This window comes from Tursiops truncatus, chromosome 3 (genome assembly GCF_011762595.2).
Source record: "Tursiops truncatus isolate mTurTru1 chromosome 3, mTurTru1.mat.Y, whole genome shotgun sequence".
NCBI classification, from domain to species: domain Eukaryota; kingdom Metazoa; phylum Chordata; class Mammalia; order Artiodactyla; family Delphinidae; genus Tursiops; species Tursiops truncatus.
In genome coordinates this window covers 45,548,006-45,566,978 of record NC_047036.1, presented here as the reverse complement: position 1 = coordinate 45,566,978, position 18,973 = coordinate 45,548,006, and the positions used below count along the sequence as shown (strand labels likewise).

Sequence of the window (18,973 nt, the reverse complement as noted above, 5' to 3'; positions counted from 1 at the left end):
TTCTTTCATAAACACTATGATTAAGATTTAAGTAAATCTTTAAAAATCTTCTGAAGAACAAAGTCGATGCATATATGATGCAAGTGGTTTCAGTTTTAAAAATAGGCTTCAGGGTACTGCTCTTCTCATTACAGTTTGTGGCTCCTCAGCCTGGCTTTATTACAGAATTGGTTTTGTAGGGACAAGAGAAAGAGATTAAAAAACTGAAGGAAAAAAATACGTTATTAAAGTGTGGTTGCTGGAGGCAACATTGCAGGTCTGAGCTTGACAAGAAAGCTTTAAAATAGCCCAGGCAGGAGTGTGTTCACCACCAGAAATGCTCATGCTTCTCTGGCTTGTGTACCCCACCTAACTAAGTGGCCCTTGGCAAGCTAAACTGACACTATAATGATAGGCTGAAGCACACGAATTGAAATTAGCTATAAAAATGTGCACCCCACCAACCATTAAACTAGTTATGGTCTATTGCTAAAGACAAGGTTAATAATGCAGACATGGCCATGATGGCCAGTTCTTATGATTTGCTTTACTTTTTCCTACCAATTAGGAAATGCATACAAAATTAGGAAATGTTATAAAAAATGCATTTAATGGAGGCAACTCTTAACAACAATTTAAATTCATAGAAAGAAAGGGATGGCTACTTGCATTTGAAAAATAATTTACTGTCATCTTTAAAACTATGGATTTCTGGTTTCCAGTGTCTAGGTTTAATGCTAGTTCTTTCCATTTGCTCACTAGATCTTGTCCCATTCACCCTATGGCTCTCCACCAAGTAGCTCCATTCTCCTGACTCTCCACCCTCTGCTTCTTCTTGGGTTTCTTCCCTTCTGCCTGTTAACATGCTGATTTTACTCCCAAATTTCCCTCCATAATGACTTCAGTTAGTTACTCAAGCCAGAAACCTTGGGTCATCTTTTACCCCCCTCAGCCTTCAGGATCCAGATATTCACCAACTGTTGTTAGTTCTACTGCTTAAATATGTAAAAGTTTCTCTCCTCATTTGTACCCCACTGCCACTGCTCAGTTTAGGCCTATGGTCCTCAACTTCAGCACAATCAGGTAACACATGGGCAGAACATAAATTAGGGGTTCTCAACCCTGGATATACATTAGAATCATCAGAGGAGCTAAAACACCAGTGTCTGTACTCCAGCTTTAGAGATTTTGATTCATGTGACATACATGTGTGTGTGCACACATAAGCTTCCTATTCTCTCCCTATAAACCATCATCTAATCAGTGATCTCCAAACACTTTTTTTTAAGTCTAAGGATTGTACAAACAAAAAAAGTTTCAAATGAAGTGACGTCAGCATCATGGCAGTGTGAGTCATCCCTTTTCCTCTCCCCTTTTATTTACAATGAGTTGGACATTCATAACAAAACCAAACTGCCTCTGTCCATTGTACCAGGACACCCAAGAAATTTCTTCCTGCCTGTGTAAGTAGATAGGATCTCTGAGGATCCAAGAGAGTTGATTAGCCTGCCCCACTCCCATTTGGCACTATGTTGGAACTGAACCATACTCTAAAAAAAATGGACTTAACAGACATATATAGAACATTCCATCCAACAGCAGAATATACACTTTTCTCAAGTGCACATGAAACATTTTCCAAAATAGACCATACAAGACACACAAAAAAAAAATCTTAGCAAATTTAAGAAGATTGAAATCGTACTAACTATCTTTTCTGATAATGGCATGAACTAGAAATCAGCAAAGAAATGAAAATAAAACATTAAAACTTATGTGATGTGGCAAAAATTATTCTGAGAGGAAAGTTCATACTGAAAAAAACAATGTATTAAGAAATTAGAAAGATCTCAAATAACCTAACTTTACAACTCGAGGAACAAGAAAATGAATAAATTAAGCCCAAAGTTAGCAGAAGGAAGGAAATAATAAAGATCAGAGCAGAAATAAATGACATGGAGTTTAGAGAAGGAATAAAAAGGATCAATGAAACTATGAGCTGCTTCTTTGAAAAGAAACAAAATTGAAAAACATTTAACCAGACTAAAAAAAAAAGAGAGAAAACTCATATAAATAAAATTAGAAATAAAAAGGAGACATTACAACTGATACTACAGAAATTCAAAAGATCACAAGAGACTATTATAAACAATTATATGCCAACAAATTATATAACTTAGAAGAAATAGCTAAATTTATAGAAACACATGACCTAACAAGACTGAATGAGAAAAAAATAGAAAATCTGAAAAGATCAACAATGAGTAGAGATTGAATCAGTAATCAAAACTCTCCAACACATAAAACCCCGGGGGGGCTGATGGCTTCACTGGTGAATTCTACCAAACATTCAAAGAAGAATTAATACCAATCCTTCTCAAACTCTCCATAAAATTGAAGAAAAGGAAACACTTCCAAACTCATTCTATGAGGTCAGCATCACCTTGATACCAAACCAGATAAGGACACCACAAGAAAAGTACAGACCAACACCCCTGATGAATATGGATGAAAATATTTTCAACAGAATATTAGTGAACCAAATTCAAGAGAACATAAAAAGGATTACACACCATTGTCAAGTGGGATTTATCTCTGGATGGTTCAACATACACAAATCAATAAATGTAATCATCATATGAATAAAAGATAAAAATGACATGATCATCCCAACAGATGTAGAAAAACATTTGACAAAATACAACACCCTTTCATGATAAAAACCCTTGGCAGATTGGGTATAGAAGGAATATACCACAACATATATGACAAACCCACAATTAACGTTATACTTAATGGAGGAGAATTGAAAGTTTTTCCACTAAGATCAGGAATGAGACAAGAATGCCTACTCTCACCACTCCTATTGAGTATAGTACTGGAAGTCCTAGCTAGAGGGATTAGGCAAGACAAAGAAATAAAATGCATCCAAATCAGGAATGATTTGCTGTTTGTAGACAATATGATTCAGTATATAGAAAATTCCAAAGTCTCAACCAAAAAACTTTGGAACTAATCAACAATTTCAGTAAAGTTATAGGATACAAAATTAACATACAGAAACCAGTTTCATTTCTTTACACTAAGGTTGAAATATCTGAACAAGATACCATTCACAATAGCATTAAAAACATTAAAATACTTAGGAATAAATTTAGCCCAGGAAGTGAAAGATCTGTATAAGAGTATAAGAAAACTACAAGGCTTTGCTGAAAGAAACTGAAGACACAAACAAGTGGAAAGACATCATACTGTCATGGATTGGAAGAATATTATTAATATCTCCATAACATCCAAATCTATCTACAGATTTAATGTAATTCCCAACAAAATACCATAGGCATTCTTCACAGAAATAGAAAAAACAATCCTAAAATTTGTATGGAACCACAAGAGACTCCAAACAGCCAAAGCAATCCTGAGGAAAAAGAACAAAGCTGGAGCTATCATACTTCAAACTATACTACTAAGCTACAGTAATAAAAAAACAGTATAGACGCATAGACCAATGGAATAAAGTTAGAGAGCACAGAATTAAACCCCTGCTCATAAAATCAACTAATATTTGACAAGGGAGCCCAGAGCACCAAATAAAGAAAGATAGTCTCTTCAACAAATGGTGTTGGGAAAAATGGATGAACACATGCAGAATAATGAAAATGGACCTTTATCTCACACCACTCATAAAAGTCAACTCAAAATAAATCAAAGACCTAAACACAATACCTGATACTATAAAACTCCTAGAAGAAAACATAGGGAAGAAACTCCTCAACACTGGTCTTGGCAATGACTCTTTGGATATGATACCCAAAGCACAAACAACAAAAGCAAAAATCAACGAATGAGACTACATCAAACTTAAAAGCTTTTGCACAGCAAAAAAGAAAAAAAAGTTATTAAGAAAATGAAAAGACAACATACAGAATGGGAGAAAAAACTTGCAAACTATTTATCCGGAGAAGGGGTTAATATCCAAAATATATAAAGAGCTTGTACAACTCAAAGGCAATAAATAAACAAAAAACATGATTAAAAATTGGGCAGAGGATCTGAATAGACATTTTTTCCAAAGACGTACAGATGGCCAACAGGTATGTGAAAGGATGTTTAACATCACTAATCATCAGTGAAATGTAAGTCACAACCACAAAGAGATATCACCTCACACCTGTTAGAATGGCTATTACCAAAAATACAAAAATTAACAAGTGTTGGTAAGGGTATGAAGAAACAGGAACCCTTGTGCACTGTTGATGGGAATATAAATTGGTATAGCCATATATGGATATTCCTCAAATAATTAAAAATAGAAATATCATATGATCCAGAAATTCCACTTTTAGGCATTTATACAATAAAAACAAAAACATTAACTCAAAAAGATATAGGCACCCTTACGTTCACTACATTATTATTTACAATAGCCAAGATATGGAAACAACCTAAGTGTCCATCATCGGATGAATGGATAAACACACATATGCACACACACGTACACAATAGAATATTATTCAGCTATAAAAACGAAAGAAATCTTGCCATTTATGACAACATGGATGAACCTTGAGGGAAATATGTCAGAAGGAGAAAGACAAATACTGTATGATCTCACTTATATGCAGAATCTCAGAAAAAAAAGCAAACCACCTCCCCCCAAAAAAACCCTCCAAAATAAAACCCCCCTCAGATACAGAGAACAGACTGGTGGTGAACAGAGGTGGGGGCCGGGGGTTGGGCAGGCAAAATGGATGAAAGGTTCAAAAGGTACTAATGTCCAGTTATAAAATAAATAAATCACAGGGATGTAATGTACAGCACAGTACCATAGTTGAAAATACTGTATTGCATATTTGAAAGTTGTTAAGAGAATAAATCTTACGTTCCCATCACAAGAAAAAAGTTTTTGTAATTATGTATAGTGATGGACATAGACTTACTGTGGTGATCATTTTGCATTTTGCATTACATACAAATATTGAATCATTATGTTACACACCTGAACTAATATATCAATTATACCTCAATAAAATAAAATAAAATACTGTTGACTGAGTCCCACCAGAGAGATTCCAATTTAACTGGCCTGATGTATAGCTTGTACACTGGTATTTTTGAGAACCCCTTCTCTAGATTCAATCTTCCTTCTATTTACTTTTCTCCTCTCCTTGCCCTGGTCTTGCCTGAATTGAATTTTCTGAGAAAGAAGTGAGATCCCCTCAATGTTCTGAGGCCTACCTGTGACTTGAGTTAATTTATCTGTTATTCCTAGTCTCAGAGCAGTCTTACGTTGCTCTCTCAGCGCAACAAAGAAGAAAGACAGCACACTTTACAATACCTTAATTTTTCATTATTTAGAAGGGAACTACCGTAAGTAGTCCTCCTGACAGATTCCCTAAAATAATGCTCTAAAGGTACTAAGAAGTTGCTGTTAACCGGTTAGTGGTAACTGTCTCACCGTAATTTTTTTTTTTTTCGGTATGCGGGCCTCTCACTGTTGTGGCCTCTCCCATTGCAGAGCACAGGCTCCGGACGCGCGGGCTCAGCGGCCATGGCTCACGGGCCCAGCCGCTCCGCGGCATGTGGGATCTTCCCGGACCGGGGCACAAACCTGTGTCCCCTGCATCGGCAGGCAGACTCTCAACCACCGCTCCACCAGGGAAGCCCTCAGTGTAATTTTTAAGGCCCAGAGAGTGAGGCATCAAGAATTTTCAGAGGTTTCTTATAAGGCACAGAATGAGTAGTAAAGGAGTTTTCCAATTTACTGGTTGGAGGAAATTCCATAAAGCTGGGCACTGTTTGAAAATAAATATTATGTACTTGGGCAATATTGCATTTGAGAAAATTTATCCTGAACAGTGTTCTAGTCATTTTCTGTCATCTTTCACTGGATCACTGTGGATCACTGGAAGACTCTGGGGTCCATGAACAGAGTTTAAATAGGCTTATCTGTAATATAGACCCTAATTCTCTCCTGGATTGTAAAATAGAAAACTAAACACAGTTAAGACCTAATCTGTATCTCAAGGTCGTTCCAAGTATACAGTGACTCAAGCGGAGCTTAGCAGTCAGGAGGGTGTGACGCTGGTAATTATAATTCTCTTCAATGGAAAATGTATAAAGAGAATCTGGCTGTGTAGGATCAGGCTGCATGGATCCAAAGTTCAGTGAAGTTACTGCTTTGTTCATTCTCACCTGAGTTGGCAATGAAAGACAAGGGTGTTTACACTAAAAGACTCAAATTAGAAACCAATTGAAGAATCCTAGAATCAGAGTTCCTAAATTAGGCATCCCTGAAGTCATCCAGTCTCAGCAGAAATCAGCAGCATGGGCACTAAAATCTCAGGAGGTAGACTTTCCTGGCTTGGTAACAATGATGTTCCTTTCACCCTAGTTAACATGTCCCCAAGAGTGATATCAGGGCATATGAAGCCGCATGGTCAATGTGCTCAAACTTATTCTTGGTGGGATAGAAATGTCCCATAGAGTCCAAACTCTATTAGCCATGGTGTATCTGCCTTACTTGATTTATCTAGACTTTTGGGGAAGCAACTATATTGAATATATCCTGTCTGCACCACCTCCCTCCTCCAGAAACAATCAGTTCTTTTAGTATATACTTTGTTATGTGAAGGAGTATCCTTTCTGATTTGTCTTTAATTTACCTTTTTCTACTTCAAGAGATTATTCCCTTGAAGGAACTGTTTAATTAAGCCAGCTTCTACTGAATCAATGTTTCAGAGTTTATAGACATAGAATGTGACTTTTTTGTCACTCTTCATATTCTTAATACAGAAGGAACTATATATTTGCAGATCTGTATGTCCCACCTTCATCCTTCAAGTTATACTTGTTTTGAAGGGCTGGAAACAATTTATGCATTCACGATATTTTATTGTATTTTTGACATGCAGACCACACATTAAGCTCCACGAGGAGGAAGATACCTATTTTATGACTCCTTAATATCATTACAGGTGTTTAATAAACATTTGAAGATGAATAGACAAAACAAAACAAGTCATTAAATGTGAAAAGAAGGGGAAACAAATTTTACAGGTTGGAAAGATGGCAAAGTATAAGAATATTTTATAGTTGTCAGAAATCCTCATGGGTTCCCTGTGCTAGACAAGGAGGAAGGATGGAGACGACAGGGTTGGAATTTAGTAATACAGGCACATGATATCATGACAATTATTTGAATGGAGAGTAATAGGATATATGTATCTGTTACTTGCTTTAGGAAGAAATATGAATGCAAATTAAAAACAAAATTAGAGCCTTACAAATTAGTTATTAAAAACATCACTTCTCTCCAGAAGCAAATTTAGTTTATCTGCAATTTTTGTTTCTCTGACTGCATTTTTAGGAAACCTCAGAGTTTCTGCGCTTTCTGCCCATTCAGTGCTTGTAAAAATGGTTCAAGTATTCTTTCTTCTATAATTTCAGGGCAATACAAATCCATTCTCCTCCATACATTTCTTTGTTCTTATTCCCAGTTATATTACTTTTATTTTAGGAAAACTTCTATCTTTAATTATTTCTACTTTTTCTAATTTAATATTTTTACATTTAAAACAAATTATGAGACTGTACATATATATAGATTATTGCCATATTATAAATTTGGCATTTGGATAAAAATAAAAATTGAAAACATTCCTATATATTGTTATAGGTACATGTGCCTATAGTAAATACCAAAAACACACATGGGAAGAATGATACTAGCTAGAGGATAATGTTCAGCTCAGGGGCAGTTCCCTACCTTCTCCAAACACTTGCAGCTATTTAAGCCAGTGTTCTAAAATTTTAGGGTTGTAGGAAAGTCAGAATGTTGTTTGTTAAACATGTAGATTCCTGGCCTTCAGAAACTTTGATGCAGCATGCCTGAGTTAGGGTTGACAAATATGCACTCGAAAAAGAACCCCAGAGGATTCAGCTGCACATGATTTAGAGGACCACCCAAAATCGGAAGTATTGAATACATGCAGCTGGCAGGTGGGTAGAGGGTCAGGTGAAAGGGTCAGGGCTAAGACATGACTTGGCTGTCATTGGTTTATAGGCAGAGTTCATGCCTCAGAAGTGGTTGGGAATATCTAAGGGAGAGTGCAGAGAGAGAAGAGTGGTGGGCCAAGGATGGAAAGGCAAAGTGCGAGAGGGAGAAAGAGGAGGAGTCTCCCAAGGAAACAGCCAAGGTATGGCTGGAGAGAGAGCACCATGGTATAGAGGCCAAGATGGCAGAATGCAAGAAGGAGGGCATGCCCAGGAGGCCAAATGAAACAAAACAACCAGGAAAGGGAAGACCAGAAAAATGCTGATTGTCTGCATAGTGTATCACAGGCGCCACAATGGTTGCTCCTGAAAGGTAGCATTATGATTGTATTCCCAAGCACCTGATGTATTGTACATGTTTGGATTGGCAAGGGCAGCTGACATACAAGTATTTTAAAGACCTCAGCTACAGCTCAGTTCCATCAAGTACCTTCATTAGGATAAGCAAATGTTATGGATGTAACCATCCACAATGGAGAATTAATTGTAACTAGATCAATACAGTAGTGTTTTTGAACCATCTGCTAAGATGTGGTAATGACATTTATAAAACAGTGCCCAACCTTTGTGTGTGTGTGATGCTGTTCTGGACAATGGAATTTTACCAGTAATTAAAAGAAAATAAAGCTAAGACCTTTAAAATCTTTAAACTGATTGTGAGGTTTTTTTCCCCGTATAAATGATCTCTCATGATCATTTATAGAAGGGTGTGTAGTCATGAAAAGAACAAAGCACATTAAAGAAGGTAAACGACTCTAAGAATGCCCAAGTGTTGGTTGCTATGACAACTGCTGGGGTTTATTGAATACAGAGCAAAAAATCAATCAGAAATCATTGGAGGAATGTGTATGGGTACATAAACCATTTCTGCCTCACAATTTCAGCAACTTTCCTTCATCTGTGTACCGCATGAAAAGGGTTTGTGTCAGTCAGTGGAGTTCCAAGGAAGGCTGCCCTCTTGATGCATTCACACCATTCCACATGTCCCCTTCCACAACATGACTTTCTCAACACCCAGGTAATTTATTACAGTGGTAAAAAATGTAACCAGCTACCTGGCTCAATGTCACTAAAATATTGGCTCCCATCTATTGTACTTTGAACCAAACAATTTTCAGATTTATATATAGAAGTCACTTACGTCTGTGTAGCAGTTTCTTCCCCCCACATAGGATATGCCTGACTAGTCAAGAAAATACAGGGAGGGAAGAGATTGTCTCAGGCAGACACCCTGCCAACCCTCTCCCAGATTTCTTTTCTCTCTTCTCTTGGGGAATCTACTGTTCTCCATTCCTAACTTCCTGAGGTGCTAAGAGGACTAAGAAAAGATAGCCAAGTTTTTCAGACTTTTGGGGGAAAAAGATTGTTAAATTGATGGAATGGGGAGAGGCCCTATGAACGAGATGATAAAAGCTCAAGGGCAGCCACAGAAAGAACAGGTATCAGCTGTATGATTTTCTCATGGGCGAATGTAAGAAAGTTTGGTGGGAGGGTTCTTGCAGTCATTGGGTGATAGCCTTTGGTCTAATGAGCTCACTAATCTCATAAGGAAATGGTCAAGCTCTCAGACTGGACTGTGCATAGTTCATTTATGAGATGACCAAGTGACAGGGTGCCCCACTGAGAGGATGTCTGCTTCTCTAATCTGTGCTGCACACTCCCTGCAGATTAATCACAAAGTACCCCCTTCAGAACAGTGTTTTTCAAATTATAGCAGGTTGAAGCACATTAGTGGATCCTAAGATTTATTTAGTGAGTTGAAACCATTATTAAAAGAAAATGAAAAATAATAGAAAAGAGAATAGCATCAGAACAAATCTCATCTAATAAGAGTAAATGTGTTTTGTAAAACTTTGGTTTCATTCTCTTTCTACGTATGTATGCACTGGGTTGCTAGATTGAATGCATTTCTTACTGTAGGTCCTGGGCAAAAAGGTTAGAAAGCCAGACTCTCAGAAGGAAGGGAGGGAGGAAAAAGGGACAGGAGGGAGTGAGGTGGGAAGGAGGGAGGGAGGAGGGAAGGACAGGAGGGAGGGAGGGAGGGAGAAGGGAGGAAGGGAGGGAGGGAAGGAGGAAGGAAAAGAAAGAAATTCCAGCTCATTTGCTTAGGGCTGGAATTGTTCCCCAAATCCACTCTACTTCCATAACATCACGCTGGGTTCCAACTTTTCCACTCTCTGTCCTCCCAATGTTCCTCTCAATGTCCTTACTCCACTGTGCCCTTTATTCATGATGCTTCTTCTCCTCCTCATGGTTTTCATATTCTACTCTCCTTTCAGGAACATTAAAAACTTGTCTTGCCATTTAACCCATATGATGGTTAGCTCCTCTCATCACTCACCTCTTCCTAGCTGTTCTGCTCATTTCCATACATTTTCCCTGTTTCCTCTGCATTGCTCCTTATCTGCCTCCCGTCTCACTTCACTCTCACACCTCCTTCTAACACCTGTGTCTGCCTCCCTCCCTCTGTTGCTTTCCTCTTGGCGCCTGTCTCCGAGCTTATCATATCCTCATGATGTTATTTTTGTTGTTGTCTTGTTATTTCTGCTTTCTTGTGTGTATCTCTGGTCTCCCCACTTGATTGGAAGCAACTTGAGCCGAGGGACTGTGGATCACACTTTTTTGGTATCCCCCGTGATGTCTGACACAGTGCAGGATACACAACTGGTGCTCAGTAAAAAATGCCTTGAATTAATAAATCAATCATGGCCATTGCAGCCTCTCTCCCCACGCACCAGTCCCTGCCATGGATGTCCCCCAGCCGCCGCCTCCTCTGTGCCCCCTTCCCAACAGGGCAGGCTCATGTGCTCTGGGGCAGCCTCAGGAGCAGATGCCTGTGGGTGGCCCACATGCATAGGTGGGGCTGAAACCACAGCTGAGCCCCAGGGACCGTGCAACTAAGGAAGAAGAGATGAAATCTCCCCTTACTGCTGTGCAAACTGAGGATTTACACCCCTGCAACCGGCTTTGTAAACTCAGCACTTGCAGAACATCTGAACAGGCAACGAGTGCTCCTACAGCTGAGAGGGTCTAGCTTTAGTAGCTGTGGACTTTGTGGACACGTACACATGGGTGTTGGGCCAGGCCAGAGTCCGAGCTGACCCCATAGCACCCACAGTGGGTGTAGATCCATGATTACTGCAATCCTGGAACCTGACTTCAGTGGACCTACACTAGTGGCCTGGTGAAAACAGCACCTGAGAGACACCAGGCCAACTGCCGGCACACCCACACAGTTAAGGTGGGGCTGAGAGCAGTGCCAACAGCAGTGTAATCTGAGAGCTTGCACACCAGGTGAAAGGTGACACAACAGAGCACACCCACAGGTGAACAGCTCCAGAGGAGGGATACTCAGTGGCTTCTCTCCCAGTGGGAGGGCTCCAGTCCCACCTAACTCACACCACAGATCAGAATCACAGCCAAGAAACAGATCTGGGGGCCTCTACTCCAAGAACTAGGGAGCAGACTCCACCCAACAGGGCAGTGACAACCACAGAACAAAGGGGAGGTTCAATATCCAATGCAGGCTCTTGTCACTACAACATCAGTCACACCTCCTATCAAGGGGATAATGGACAGCATACACTGAGGAAAGAGGTGGCAGACACCTATACTAAAAACAGCCCTAGCACCAAAAAAATTTAAACCCATGCAGGCCACACAGAAACGTTCCCACATAAAAATAGCCCTCCAAGACACAGTCTGAGGATCTGGCATTGGGAAGAAGAACCCCCAGAGCATTTAGCCTTGAAAACCAGCAGAACTTGAGTGAAGGAACTCCACAGGGCTGGGGGAAAGAGACTCTACTCTTGGAGGGTGCACACAAGGTCTCATGTGCACTGGGACCAGCAAAAAGCAGTACATCCATAGGAACCTGGGTTAGACCTACCTAGGGGTCTTAGAGGCTCTCCTGGGGAGATAAGGGTCAGCTGTAGATTGCTGTGTGGGGCAAGGAGACTGGTAGTGGAAGCCCCATGGAATACTGATTGGCATGAACTCTCCAGGAGGTCCCAACTTTGGCACCATACCCAGCCCGACCCAACAACCTACAGGCTCCAGTGCTGGAAAGCCTCAGGCCAAACAACAAAGAAGATAGGAACACGGTGCCACCCATCAGAAGACAGGCTGCCTAAAGTTGCACTGAGCTCACAGCCACCTCAAATCACACCCCCTGACACAGCCCTGTCCACCAGAGGGACAAGACCCAGCTCTACCCACCAGAGGGCAGGCACCGGTCCCTCCCACTAGGATGCCTACAAAAGCTCTAGGACCAACCTCACCCACCAGGGGTCAGACACCAGAAGCAAGAGGAACTATGATCCTGCAGCCTGTGGAAAGGAGACCACAAACACAGAACGTTAGACAAAATGAGACAACAGAGAAATATGTTGCAGACAAAGCAACAAGATAAAAACCCATGAGAACAACTAAAGGAAGAGGAGATAGGCAATCTACCTGAAAAATAATTCAGAGTAATAATAGTAAATATGATTCAAAATCTCAGAAACAAATGGAGGAACAGACCAAGAAGATATAAGAAATGTTTAAAAAAGAGAAGATTTGAAGAACAGAGATGAACAACACAATAACTGAAATAAAAAAATACACTAGAAGGAATCAATAGCAGAATAACAGGCAGAAGAACACAGTGAGCTGGGAGACAGAGTGTTTGAAATCACTGCCATAGAAGAGAATAAAGAAAAAAGAATGGAAAAAAAATGAGGACAGTCACAGAGACCTCTGTGACAACAGCAAATGCACAAATATTTGCAATATAGAGGTCCCAGAAGATGAAGAGAAAGGAAAAGGGCCTGAGAAAAAATTTGAAGAGATTATAACTAAAAAGTTCCCTAACATGGGAAAGGGAGACACTCATCCAAGTCCAGGAAGTGCAGAGAGTCACATACAGGATAAACCCAAGGAGGAACACATCGAGACACATGGTAATCAAATTGACAAAAATTAAAGACAAAGAAAAAAATATTAAAAGCAACAAGGGAAAAGCAACAAATAACACACAAGGAATCCTCGTAAGGTTAACAGCTGATTTTTCAGCAGAAACTCTGCAGGCCAGAACAGAGAGGTACGATATATTTAAAGTGTTGAAAGGGCAAAACCTACAACCAAGATTACTCTAACCAGTAAGGCTCTCATTCAGATTTGAGAGAGAAATCGAAAGCTTTACAGATAAGCAAAAGCTAAGAGAATTCAGCACCACCAAACCAGCCTTACAACAAATGCTAAAGGAACTTCTCTAGGTGTGTGTGTGGGGGGGGGGGGGTGAAGGCCACAACTAGAAACAAGAAAATCACAAGTGGGAAATCTCACTGGTAAAGGCAAACATAAAGTAGTGGTAAAAAATCATCCACACACAAATATGATATCAAAACCAGCAACCGTGAATATACAACGGAGAAAAGACAGTCTCTTCAATAAGTGGTGCTGGGAAAACTGGACAGCTACATGTAAAAGAATAAAATTAGAACACTCCCTAACACCATACACAAATATAAACTCAAAATGGATTAAAGACCTAAATGTAAGGCCAGACACTATAAAACTCCTAGAGGAAAACACAGAACTCTCTTTGACATAAATCGCAGAAATATCTTTTTGAATTCACCTCCTAGAGTAATGAAAATAAAAACAAAAATAAACAAATTGGACGTAATGAAACTTAAAAGCTTTTGCACAGCAAAGGACACCATAAACAAAATGAAAAGACAACAAACAGAATGGGAGAAAATATTTGCAAATAAAGCAACAAGGAATTAATTTCCAAAATATGCAAACAGCTCATGCAGCTCAATATCAAAAAAGCAAACAACCCAACCAAAAAATGGACAGAAGATCTAAATAGACATTTTCCCAAAGAAGACACACAGATAGCCAAAAAGCACATAAAAAGATGCTCAACATCACTCATTATTAGAGAAATGCAAATCAAAATTACAATGAGTAGTTGTACAAAACTACAATCACCTCACAACAGTCAGAATGGCCATCATCAAAAAATCTACAAACAATAAGTGCTGGAGAGGGTGTAGAGAAAAGGGAACCCTCCTACACTCTTGGTGGCAATGTAAATCGGTACAACCACTATGGAGAACAGTGTGGAAGTTCCTTAAAAAACTAAATATAGAACTACTACATGATCCAACAATCCCATTCCTGGTCATATATCTGTAGAAAAACATAATTTGAAAAGGTATCCTAATGTTCATTTCAGCACTATTTACAGTAGCCAAGACATGGAAGCAACCTAAATGTCCATCGACAGAGGAGTGGATAAAGAAGATGTGGTACATATATACAATGGAATATTACTCAGCCATAAAAAAAAGAACAAAATAATGCCATTTGCAGCAACATGGATGGACGTAGAGATTGTTATACTGAGTGAAGTAAGTCAGAGAAAGACAAATATCATATGATATCGCTTATATGTGGAATCTTAAAAAATGGTACAAATGGACTTATTTACAAAACAGAAATAGAGTCTTATTTACAATACCAAAACAGATGTAGAAAACAAACTTATGGTTACTAGAGGGGAAAGGGGGGAGGGATAAATTGGGGGATTAGGATTGACATATACACACTACTATATATAAAATAGATAACTAATAAGGACCTACTGTATAGCACAGGGAACTCTACTCAATACTCTATAATGAGCTATATGGGAAAATAATCTAAAAAAGAGTGGATATATGTACATGTATAACTTATTCACTTTGCTGTACACCTGAAACTAACACAACATTGTAAGTCAACTATACTCCAATAAAAATTATTTAAAAAAAATCAATCAATCATGATTCCCTCCTTTGCATCAAAACTCTACCTTACTCACTCAAGCATTTCTTCCCCTATATACAATGTTTTGCATTTGAAATGGCTTTGCCATTTCTAAAACTCTTTCATATCTATCTCTTATCTCAGTTGATCTTATCTACAAGGACTTGGTAAAGTAGGCATGGGTCATAATACTCATTCTTAAGAGATGAGGAAACTGAGTTTCAAAGAGGTTTGTAACTGTAACACACGTTGCCAGTGGTGTCTCTAGAACCAGAATCTATAACATGACCTATTCTGTGCCTATTACCCACCCTCCTCCAATGGAAACTTGAAAACAACAATCATATAGCATAATAAAGTGCTCACTCAGTATAAAATATTGTATATAGAGAAAAAACCCCAAAGAAATAGCAAGCAAGGCACATTCTGTCTTTCTTATGCAATGGAATTTGAACATCTTGTACTAAATCCAGATGCTGGCTGTCTATTTTGCTTCTGTAATTGTGCTTGGATTCTAAGGATACCACAGAAAGTGGTAGGAAATCCACTTACTACTTACAGGTGATGTGTTGGTTTCTACTGTCAGGTTGACAATCTTTTCATTAAATCCATCCTAGCAAGTAGCTGGGACTCTGCACTGTGTTACAAGTAATTACCATGCTCTCTTTCTCATTAATTTGATCATTTGTTTCTTACCAAGCTGTTCTCCTAAATGTTGGCCCCTCTCAGTTGAGATGACTCGCTCATCTTCCATGTCACATTTGTTCCCAACCAGGATAACCTGGGCATTATCCCATGAATATGTTTTGATTTGAGTTGACCTACAAGAAAAAAAAAAAAAGGCAAAAAAATGATCAGAGGAAAATGCAACAGCATAAAATGAAGGAGAAGAAATACATCCCACAGATGACGATAACAGCAAAAAATGAAGCCCAAATACCTGACATTTAGAATTAATTAGTTCAGTGCAATTTCACCTTTCAGATACTCATCAGGGATTGCATGAGTCAAAAATCAGGGGAATGGTGGTGTTGTATTTAGAATTCTTCTGTGTTTGGTGAGATTAATATTACTACTGCTTCTTCCTTTCCCCCTTCTACTCCACCTTATACAGTACTTTTATACCTGGAGTGAGTGGCCAACCATCCCAGTTTGCCCAAGATGTTCCCAGTTTTAGCAGTAAAAATCCTATGCCCCAAGAAACCCCTCAGTTCCAAGAAACCTGAGATGGTTGGTCACTATTTATAGCCCATCACAGAAAAGAATTTTTACCTTGTTACAGTCACAACTTAAAGAGCTAAGACAATTGGGTTAGGAAATCGGGGGGTAATGATAATATTTTTAAAAAGCGTTATAAGAACTCATCTACTCATGCCTTACATTTTTAAGAGAAAAATGCCAGGTTGATTAATATCAAAATTATAATACAATGAGCTGGTGTTTTAGGTTACTATAAACAGGATATCTAGGATTCAGAATAAGCTTCTGGTACGGATCATAATGCACATAACCAAATTTTGATTTTGAAACTTAGTTGATAACTATAATAGTTAATATTTGCAGGTACTGTTTTAAACTCTTTATATATGTTACCTTAACTTAATCCTTAGAGTAACTCAAGGGAGATAATATTATGATCCTCATTTTATAGTTGAGGAAAATGAGGCACAGAAAGGTTAAAAAATTCGCCTAAGACAACTCAGCTAGCAAAGTGGTAGATCTGGAAATCAAAACGCAGGCAGTAAAGCTTTCAAGCCTGTGCTTTTAAACACATATCTGTAGTACTCATTACAAGTTTGAGAAGTGAAGTTCCAGTGTATTTTTTATCATTTCAGAGAGGAAGCTGAAAGGAAGCCATGTTCTTTAATCCTCCCTTTTTATTGGCCACGTTCTTATTTGATAACAATTCTAGATAGGTGGGAAAGACATATCACCCAGTGGGTGGTTGAGAGAAAGAGAGAGAGAGAGAGAGAGAGAGAGAGAGAGAGAGAGAGAGAGAGAGAGAGAGAGACAGAGAGGGAGAGAGGGAGAGAGGGAGAGAGAGGGGGAGAGGGAGAGAGAGGGGGAGAGGGAGAGAGAGGGGGAGAGAGAGAGAGAGAGAGAGAGAGAGAGAGAGAGAGAGAGAGAGAGAGATGCTAAACAAATGATGAAAGTTTAATAAAGGGATTTGTATAATGTCAAAAAGAGAAGCTTGGCATGTTCTTACTAGCAATTGTCAAATACTTCAGGATTTTTACAAAGAAAATAGTGATGAGCTGTTCTCAGCTTGAAGACAGAATGAAAGCAAATAGGTTTAAACTGCAGCAGGAGAGCTTTTAATGAGATGTCATCACTATTTCTCCCTTCCGAGAAGAAAGAAGAGAGCTAAAGGGCAGATAGGGTCTTATTTCAGAGTACTTCCCTGAACCAAGTACAAGTTTTCAAATGAGATTAAAATATCTGGTGAAAGATACCTTTGGTTCCATGTGAGCGTCCCAAGGCGCAGCATATTTTATCAGAAAAATCTGGGGATGTGACCTTTCTAATTATGACACCTAAGAGAATAATACATTCCTCTAGCAATAGTCACATTCAGCATGTGTCTATAAACTGGGAAACTAAAGGCAGACATTCAAAATCTACACTTTTCACTTACCTCATCTTATGAGTGGGGTATATGAAAAATGATGAATCCAGAGTGAATTAAGATGTAAAAAATATTCTATACCTGGACACATCTTAAATCTCAAGTGCTAAGATAGTTGTATAAATAAATTCCAAAGGTTCTTTCAAAGGAATTCAAATCTAATCAGATTTCCTTAGGTAATTAAAAAAATTATCCCTTTGCTCCTTTAGGTCTTGTTAGCCAAGGCTTGGCCTATGCCTGGAAAGGCCCTAGGTTGAGAGCCCCTATGTTAATGGAGAAAGTTCTTATCCTGGCACACAGCTAGAACACAAATTTGCAGAATGAAGCTGGGGAGACGGGAGTCACAGGAGTGTCATACTTGTGTAAGGAGGAGGCTGGGGCTGGTATGTAATAGCATGGCTTACTGAATTTACCAAGGACAAATGCTTGCCTGAAAAAATTTAGCACTCTTCTGACCTAGTTAAACTCTTCCTGCTGCACCCCTGATTGTATAAACTTACACCGGGCCGGGGTGCACCTTTGTGAAGGTAAAGAAGAAACAACTCAGCTAGCTGATTTGTACTCTTGAACCAAGTTAATGGAACGCTTGCTTCTGCCATTAAACACGTCTGAGTCTCTCAGTTCTAGCATAATAACTCATGGGGTCTTCGGAGGCCACAGAGATAGATTATACATCTATGCATACACAACATTCCCTGTTTATACTGTGTGTGTGTATAATTTGGGGATGCCATGATTACAACAGAATCATCCCCCTTTCCAACTGTACCTATATCAGAAATATTTTACTGTAACCTCCGCAATGTCCTAAATTGCCAATAATTAAAAATGAACACTTTCTGTAATTAGGGAATTATAAAGAACCGTTACCTTAAAAGCTTCAAGAGCCATTGGAGACCATTTCTCTTTTTAATCAAATATCAACTGTGGTCTGAGACATTTGTGTTGAAGTGAACAAAACATTAATTTGCCAGAGTTGGTTAATCAAATAAGATTTGTTTTTGGACTCTGGACTTTCTGATGAAGTCCGCCATCAACAGAGTAGCTTTAGGCAAAGCCCAATCACCAGCTACAGGGGAACAGAACCATGCTGACTGATTTATGAATTACTACATATCATAGAATCTAAGATGCTGTGTATTATAAGATTAAAAATTACTTTACGGATGGCCAAGAACAAAAAGCAGCAGCCTATGAAACTATGATACAATGGTTAACAATTGTCCTGCTAGACATACTTGTCAGTTACATCAGCTTCTTGTTACCTTGAAGTTTTTTTCATGTATTCTGAGGGATTTAGTAATTCTTTCTGTCTTCAGTTGCTTTGTTCATGAAAGATGATCATCCTATGACTACCTCAATAAGTCAACATACCCTTCTGCTTGTGGGTATCTTCCCTTAAGACCTGTAGAGCACCAGCATGTTGCTTTGCAGGGAAATATGAAATGATGGTCATTACTCCAAATGAGTATTCACATCCCTAACATCAAACTGATACCCACCTCCCGCATA

At 38.9% G+C, this 18,973-nt stretch overlaps 1 protein-coding gene across 1 annotated transcript in view; it reads right to left on the bottom strand.

Annotated features, from left to right (window-relative positions):
* Positions 1–18,973, bottom strand: part of RAB3C (RAB3C, member RAS oncogene family) — a 297,825-nt gene that overhangs the window by 50,711 nt on the left and 228,141 nt on the right. Inside the window, exon 4 of the mRNA XM_033852883.2 lies at positions 15,532–15,656. Coding sequence (XP_033708774.1) covers positions 15,532–15,656 — 125 coding nt within the window. The remainder of the gene's footprint in view (positions 1–15,531; positions 15,657–18,973) is intronic.